Source organism: Meleagris gallopavo, chromosome 17 (assembly GCF_905368555.1).
Source record: "Meleagris gallopavo chromosome 17, MGAL_WU_HG_1.1, whole genome shotgun sequence".
Taxonomy (NCBI): Eukaryota; Metazoa; Chordata; class Aves; order Galliformes; family Phasianidae; genus Meleagris; species Meleagris gallopavo.
The window spans coordinates 1052106-1060813 of record NC_139420.1 but is presented as its reverse complement, the minus strand read 5'-3'; the positions used below and the strand labels follow the sequence as shown (position 1 = coordinate 1060813).

General features: G+C 36.9%; 1 protein-coding gene across 1 annotated transcript in view; it reads left to right on the top strand.

The window, feature by feature from the left end:
- The window catches only part of TXNRD2 (thioredoxin reductase 2), a 32812-nt gene that overhangs the window by 895 nt on the left and 23209 nt on the right, over positions 1 to 8708 (top strand). Inside the window, exons 2-10 of the mRNA XM_085238134.1 lie at positions 208 to 270; positions 949 to 1005; positions 1244 to 1388; positions 1698 to 1772; positions 2580 to 2658; positions 3356 to 3418; positions 3900 to 3970; positions 7587 to 7606; positions 7970 to 8061. Coding sequence (XP_085094260.1) covers positions 208 to 270; positions 949 to 1005; positions 1244 to 1388; positions 1698 to 1772; positions 2580 to 2658; positions 3356 to 3418; positions 3900 to 3970; positions 7587 to 7606; positions 7970 to 8061 — 665 coding nt within the window. The remainder of the gene's footprint in view (positions 1 to 207; positions 271 to 948; positions 1006 to 1243; positions 1389 to 1697; positions 1773 to 2579; positions 2659 to 3355; positions 3419 to 3899; positions 3971 to 7586; positions 7607 to 7969; positions 8062 to 8708) is intronic.

Here is an 8708-nt window from a genome sequence, read left to right as displayed (position 1 = left end):
CCCGTGTTTCATTCACAAAACCAGACTGGTTCCTTTAGTGATTTTTTGGAGAATGCTTTGGAACACTGAAGAAACACAACACTTAAACCCGAATCAGCAATGATCAGTTGTAAACAGTAATGTACCTTTTTATATTTGCCTTTAACACATCTCTCCTGTCTTTCTTGTCTGTTTCTTTTTCTTTCTCCCCCCCCAACTTCTCCACAGGAAAGGAGTATGATCTGCTGGTCATTGGTGGTGGATCTGGAGGCCTTGCTTGTGCAAAAGAAGGTTGGTATAACCAGATAATAAAAGCTTTGTTAGCTTAGGTGTTGTATGTAGGAGAAGTGATATAGAAAATGTTAAACATTTCTAAGAAACATAGTATACTGTGCATGATTAATCGTCAACTTAGGTCCATCAAATTGATCTGAAAATTAATGCACACCCTCAGGTGTGATGATCTTGTTTGACTTTCCTGTTATTCTTTTTAAAAAATATTTATTCTGCTATCTCCAGAAAGTCTAATCTTTATTCCACTGTTTCTGAGTGCTTCTGCAGATGGTATATTTTTTGAAGATGGCCGATTTTTCTTTATTATACTTTCCTTATGTATCAGCTGAAACAACATTTCATTCATGCTGTTTCTAGGACCCGTCTAACTTCTGTAGAGAGTCTTCTGCCTTTTGTAGTGCATTACCCTATGTGTTCAGTAATCCACAAGGTTCTTAAACATCTAATTTAGGATCAAATTATTGTGTTTATGGGCCCTAGTCTGGGTTATTAAATGACTTCTGGAGAATATACTGACGACATCGGCAGCCTGGGCTCTTGGTCTGATGTCTAGAATTAGTATAAACCATCAATTGTCATCTCCTGTACTCTTAATCTGTACTTCTGCTACTAAATGTGTTTAGGTTTCTGAGGTTCTCCTTCATCTAAATGAGTTTTCCTGCTTTTTGTTTAAAGCTGCTCAGTTTGGGAAGAAAGTGGCTGTTTTGGATTACGTCGAACCTTCTCCACGAGGTATGAAAGAGAAATATTAGAATGATATTTGGATATATGAGTGAAGCTATGGCCTGGGTCAGCAAGTTAATCCAGGCAGCAAAGTGGCCAAAGCCAAGCTGCATGCTTTGCTTGTGGCAAAAGATAAAAGCTCTGTGTTTCAGAACTGCAAAATTAATTGCATGAATTCTCCAAATAACCCAGTTACGTTGTTAAACTAAACTGATGTGGGTTTTTTTTGTTGTTTGTTTGTTTTCAGGAACCAAATGGGGACTTGGTGGAACTTGTGTAAATGTTGGCTGCATTCCTAAAAAGCTTATGCACCAGGCAGCTCTTTTAGGGGGAGCTCTTAAAGATGCCCAGCACTATGGCTGGAGTATGGCCCACCCAGTTCATCACAGCTGGTAAAGAATATTGCCCATATGCACTCCTTTGTTCTGTGAATGTGTAAGGAAGCATACTGTTGATGTGCAAAATGATTTTCACGTGAAGCTTTTTAGACTACCTCTTGTTTATTATAAAAAAACTCTTTATAAGTACTGTAATTACTAGCTTATGAGGGGAGCTCTTGTGTTGGTTTGGACTTTAATTTGCTTTCATAAAGAAAGTACTGTAGAACTTTAATAATTTCTAGCAGTTACCTGAATGTTTGAGCTGTATTGTCTGAATTTGTAATGCAGTGATTTCATGTTCCATTCCTTGCCTTGTGATAGGTCTGTGATGGCTCAAGCTGTTCAGAATTATGTGAAATCCTTGAACTGGGGACACAGAGTGCAGCTACAAGACAAGTAAATATGACTTTGAAGTTCATACTTCCTCCCACAATCAAGGAGCTCTTCTCCTTGTACAACTGATTAATTGCCCTTGGAATTTCTCATTAGAGCTAGCATTGTGACTTTTTATGTCCCTTCTGCTCTGGACTGTAGATGCCCTTGCCAGTGTAAGTGAGGTATACTTTACCCTTCTTTTTCTTTTCTGTAGTGGTTGAAAGTGATCATGGCTGAAGGCTTTCTAACAGCATAGGAATATTCTTGGTGATCTGGAGAGGTTTTGCATTAATATTTAGTCAGGTTTTTGCAAGATAATTTCAGACTCGTGCCCCAAAATTTATGTGCCATACCTACAGGCCTGCAGGTAACACTGTAATAGAGCAGCTGAATTTTTTGCTTTCAGTGCAGAAATAATGTATCTGACATATCCAAGTTCTTCAGCATGTGGTTCCTTTTGTAGAGTGATACTAATGTAGCAGGAACCAGTCCTGCTGCTGAGTGACTTCTGTGAGCTCTCAGAAGAGCATTCTGTTAGTAATGTTCTAAATAGTAACGTTATGGATAGTGGAATGTGTATCATTTGAAGAGATCAATAACCTGATACCAAGGCCTGCCAGAACATCAGGTGCTGAATTGAGGAGTGAATTGATACAAGAATTGACTGGCAATTGTGGCAGAGCTGCAAACAATTTGATGATATAAGATGCTTTCTTCCTTTTCTATTCCTGATGGCTTTTTTTAGGACTTCAAGTAGGGGAAAAATAGGAGTTTTCATCCCTATTCTCCCTCACGGAATATGTGTTTATGTTGTTTTCTCCCAAACAGGAAGGTGAAATATTTCAACATGAAAGGAAGTTTTTTGGATTCCCATACAGTCTGTGGTTTAGCAAAAGGAGGGAAAAAGGTGAGCTGCTCTACTGATTTCTGCAGCATAGTTCACTACAAGCATCTCAGATTTTGGTGTGTCCAAAATCTACTTTGTGTTCTGAATATTAAACCAGTCTGAGATGTGTCAGGAGAACTGCAAAGACACTGAGCTTTCTAATAGAAAATTGTGTGTAGGAAGCAATTATACTGAAAGCACTGAATTTGACTTCAAACAGATGGGCTAGGTAACAAAATAGTGGCTATTTCTGCTTATTTGACAAAAGACTGCTTTTTTAATTTTTTATTTTATTTTATTTTTTTTAAGGCCAATTGTACAGTGTTACTGGTTAATGTTCAGCCTGAGAGAACAAAAGTTTTCAGGAGGTAAAGGCCTAGCATTGTCTAAAACTATGCCCCTGTTCAGATATCTTAACTGTAGACCTTAGAGATGAGTCACTTGGTGTGATCTCTCCATGTTTTGTCATAAGCTGCCATTTGTGCACAACTGTTCCTTCCAAATAGTCATCAGAATCTTATCCAGTATAACTATTGTATGGTGAGCATTAGTAGCAGAGTATGTATAGGAGAAGCCTTCTGTCTGTACTATTTTGCTTTACCTCTGGCCTTTTTTAACATTTTGCTGATTATTATGTCAGATAAATAGTAGATGGTAGTGCCAGCTTGCTCTCATATTGCTCATTTCAAATGCTTGATTATTGTGTTTTTGCTTGTAGACTACTCTTACTGCTGAAAAAATTGTCATTGCTACTGGAGGAAGACCAAAATATCCCACACATGTAAGTTACGGTTGCCATTTCACAGCTTCAGTGACTTTACTGTCTTGGTCTCAGATAATAACAAATGTTTAGAGGATAATGTAAACAGTGTAACACATGAGACATTTCTTACGTTTCTTATGAGTGTGAAACGTTATTTTTTGCACGAGCTACAGGATTTTCAGAGAAACACTTTTATAGACAACAATTTTCATCGATTTAGTATGTTAATGTTCTTAGAATCATGGAATCATCTGGGCTGGATAAGATTTTTAAGATCACCAAGTTCAATGATCAGCCTGACAAACTGAGTCCCAACTGTAAACTGTGCCCCTTAGTGCCACATCTTAAATACCTCCAGGAGTAGTGACTTCATCACTTAACTGTGCAGCCTTTTCCAGTGATGTTTAATCACCCTCTCTGTGAAGAGATTCTCTCTAACGTCCAATCTAAGAGCTAACACTTGTGTTGCAAATTCAAGATCTTCCCTGTGTGTTTGTAGATTACGGGCGCACTGGAGTATGGAATCACAAGTGATGATCTGTTCTGGTTAAAAGACTCTCCTGGAAAAACGTAAGATACTCTAAAATGGCTTTAATATGTTATTACAGCATTTATACTTTTTACAGCAAGGTGAAAAATGTTCAAAATTGCTTTCTATGTCATGTTTTCTTTCTGAGAATTTGTTTTACTATGCAGAAACATCTCACTATCAGCTCTCATAAGTAATATGATACACAGATTTATTTTTTTTCCATGCTATTCCCGTCTAAAGTGAAATTAAAATTGAATTATCATCACTGGTGGTGACTTGTTTGCTGTAGCGAACTTCCTCCTGGCAGCCACAAGAGGGCAGCATGAACTTAAACAAAGGCTGTACCGTCCCGATTCTTTGCTACGGGTTTATGTGAAGCTGCTTCTCAGTTAGAAGCCCCAACGTAACGTTACGTTCTTTTAAGCGATGGCACGTCTGATAATCTTATCATCTAATTGAATTTTCTTTTGTTACTTTTGCACCTTTTTATGGCTTGAAAGCTGATGATAAACTGAAATAATAAAAACTGTTCTTTTCTATGTAAATTGCCGTAGCATGTTTTACAGCACGTAACACAGTAGGTTTCTGAATCCACACAACACTCCAAAGCATTTTCTTGATTCAAATAGCTGTGGTAAGAAATATACATCTGCTAGCATGTAAGTCAGCTGGTACTATTTTTATTTGCCTTATGGTTGTGCCTGTGTCCCTGGTTCAACGTCTTCACATGGTTCTGAACAGGGAAATTATAAATCAGAAAGATACTTGTAACAAATACAATACAGTGTTTTCAAAAGACAGAGAGCTGCCGTTCATGATCGTGACTTTCTAATGCAAAAATGCAGTGTATGTTAAGCATCAAACAGATAAGCAGGGCTCATTGGTACAATTTAAAAACAATTAAATTTGCAGTTCTTTGCATTATATCAGTCATTTCTTGAATTTTGAGAGTACGATTTATATGAGGAAATCATAAAAAGTGAAGAAAGGAGGAAAAAAAAAGAAAACTTAAACATAAGGCTTAACCTTGCAAGATGTTTCTGTGAAAATGTGGCTTTTGTCCAGTTGCTTCAAATACGTGTTGTAACAGTGTAATATGGGAGCCTAGTGTTTATATGTTGCATTCCTAAGATTTAGTCAAAATAAGCCCTCGGGGACTACAGTAGCATTTCTGTACTTTATCAGGCTCTGTCTTAGCAAATGAAGGAGGGAGTTGTTAAAGGTTTGTTTCTGACGGATTTGTTTCTTTTATAAATACTCCCAAGGTTCAGTTTAACACTTTTTGTTTTTCAGTCTGAGCTGTGTTTTACTTATTCTTTCTTTTTTCCTCTTCCAAATGTACATAGCCAAGCTGCAAATGAATGTGGCTGGAAGTTGTAGAACTGTCAGTCCTGCAGTTATTCTCTTTTTTTTTTTTTTTTTCTGAACACAAACTGTTGGCCAAATTAAAAGTCCCTTAGATATACAAACAAGGAATTCTTGCTACTGAGATGAAGGCCTTTGGCAGAGTGAATTAGAAAAGGTGCCTTGAAATATGTTCAGAATGAGTGAGAGATTGAGCAGGTGTGGCAGAGGTTAGGTTCTGCTTTTAAAATTTTTCACTTAGGTGCCCAGGAACTCTTTAGTTTGTAGAAGAGATGTTGAATAATGCGTGGATGCCAGCTGGCAGCTGTTTTTCATTTGATGAAAAAGAACAAATGCATGCAGAAACTGCGATATTCTTACTCTTATTCCCTGTGCATCTCCTCAGATATTTCTTTATGTGCAGTGTGTGGCTTTTTGCAGCAGTTCCCTGAAGCTGCTGGCTGAAAGAGGGGATGTTCAACCATTCACAGATTAATTAGATAGTGTGATGCTGGAAAAAATATTTCCCTGTGTGTTAGATTATTTGCCAAATGTAAAAGCTAGACTGGTAGATTTTGATCTTTTGGATATAGGTAAAAGAATATGATAAAGTTTTGTTTTAAATGCTTGTACTTTGTTGCTTTTGCTCCTAAAATTAAATAACCTATTTAAAATCTGTGATAAGATGAGTTTGTGGTTCAAGATTAAGAACATTTCTGAATTTAAGTAAATTTCTATAATCTCTAGCTTTCTCAAATGCAATTGCCAACCTACTTCTTTCATACCTGAAAACTCTCAGCTTTTTTTAAACTTTGTATTATGGCAGGGAAAGACCTGCTTTATAAAAACAAACAAATCCAGCAGAACTGTGCCAGTCATTCCTGTGGATTCTGATTCATGGTGTGTTGTTCTCCCCCAAGTGGTTGAAAGTTCCTTACGAAGCACATGCTTCTGTAGATCACAGTCAGAAGGAGTCTTAACATTCTGCGTAGTCCTTGTAGTAGTAATTAGACATTTTGATCCTTAATGATGCTTTTTTCCTTATTGAAAAATGCAAGAAAAAGCTTTGTTGTAAGTATAAGTATTATTATTTGGAATGCATCTCTAAGCAGTGAGATGGTAACAAACCTGCATATCATGTGAGTAACAAAGACATGTGAGTACAGCTTGCCCAGCAGCTGGCAGTCAGTGGCTGACCAGTTTGACCCACTTCTACCTCCAGAACAGTGACTGAACTCTTTGTTGGATACCCAGCAGGCAGCAGACATAGGGAACTGGGGGTATGGAAGAGAGAGGACTGTTACAGTGTGCAGGCGTCTGGGTGCAGGCACAGAAACTGGTGTTGTAACTTAAAAATGCTGATGGACAACTTCAGTGGTATTTGTGATTGAAAGAGTGTAAAATACAGGGAGCCATAGGATCTGGAGTGTTATTCAAGATCTAAACTGGATATGTTTGATTCATAGTAGTCCAATTAAATCTATAGTTTGAACTAGATTATCTACAGCTGTGTATATGAGCTTTTAAAGACAGGAAAGGCAAATATTTGTCATTTGGATAAATAAGGGGATGAAGAAGCGGATGCCTTCAAATCAAATAGAAATTTAACAGTTAGTAAAAATCTCCTATTCTCCTTTTGGGAACTGTAATCTACTTGATAAAAAGATGATAAATTTAGTATGTGCTTAACTTCTGATTGACTTAAGTTTTCAAGAAGTTTTAAAAATTGGTTAGTAACTAGGATATATCTAGAGATTTTGAAATATGCTTTAATTTGGCAAGACCATTGCATGTCAGTGCACTAATATGTTGTGTACTGTCTCAGAAGCAATGGTGCTAAGAGACCCTGAAAAAATGAGGCATCAGTAGCAACAGACACTGTGTGTTTGGGGGAAAATAGGTGTCAGTTTCCACTCCAGATGCTTCCATCTGAGGTGTACCACAGAGCACAGCTGAAGTATTTGTGATATCTCTTAATCTTGCTGCTTGTTCTGATTTTTTTTTTTCCCATAGCTTTCTTCACTTTGTCTTTCAGAATATATGTTTAAGTATCTCTTTACAATATAAAAACACTTCCATGTGTCCTATATGCCAGTTATTTTTAAAATTCTGTTAAGAAAGTAACCTCACATGTTTTAGTATTGTCTTAGCTGGAGTTGACAGGCCATGTGTTCTTCCCACTTAACAATATCAGATCCACTGCTCAAATCTGTGATCTTGTAGCCGTACATACTTCCAAAATAATTGTTGTTTATGCAGAATATGCACAAGTTAATTCCACAGCTTCATTCTTTCTTTTTTATATAACAGGTTGGTTGTTGGAGCCAGTTGTATCCTTTGAAAATCTGTGATAGTTTATGGTTATAAGCAGCATAGTTGCCTTTCAATGAAAGCTTAATTTCCCAAATTCCTTTGCTCATGCCCAATATAATGAGAATAATTTTCGATGCAGTAGCATCATGGGAGCTAAGGTCAGCTGAGGGTGAATTCTCAGGATCTGGAAGACAGTCTTATCTCTGAGGAAAGTAATATTCTAAGGCTTTGGATTTTTATACTATTCAACAAAAGGAAGCTAAAGATGTGTGAGGAGAACGTGGTATCTCTAGGTAGAAACACCACTTGTATGCTACTTTTTCCTCTGTTGCATTTATATGAAATCATTGTTTATGTTTCTTTAATTGATACTTCACCAGATGTTTCGCTTGAATGTGCTGGTTTTCTAACTGGTGTTGGATTGGACACTGCAGTCATGATGAGAAGTATCCCACTTCGTGGATTTGATCAGGTCAGTGCAGAATATCTTACATCTCCTTTATGAAATATAAGGTGTACTTTATTATTTTTGTCTCCTTAAGAAAGGACGACGTTGGCTTTTCCAAACATTCCCAGTGCATAATTTCTGAAGAGTAATTAAATCAATATTAGCTCATGTTTTCCTATCATATCGCTTGATCTTTTATTCAGAAAATTTGATCTTTTTTTTTCCTGCTTAATTGAAAACAGGATTGAATAGATTGGGAAGCAGGGGAGGGATATGTACTGCGCCACTGCTAGAAGTATTAGATGATTTCTTAAAATAATCCAGAGTTGCTAAGAGTTGCAAATAATGATTTTTAAAGTAAATTACTGGACTTAGCATGTAGTAGTTCAATGTGGAGATCATTATGGAGAATGTAAGTGAATCTCTAAGCTGAAAATTCTTAATGACATAGGAACTGGAAATCGCGACTTCATGACTTCCATAACAGTGACAATTACAACAAGTTTAGAAAAAAAAAAAGTGTATGTGTTACATGGAGCGAGAGAGTGATTTCAGTGGAACCATCAACCCTAAGATGGAGAAAGGTATAAGCAAAAGAGAAATTTAAAGAGAAAAAACTGTGTTTCAAGATTGGGGGGAAAAAGTATGAGTGGTCACAGCTGCACTGACAA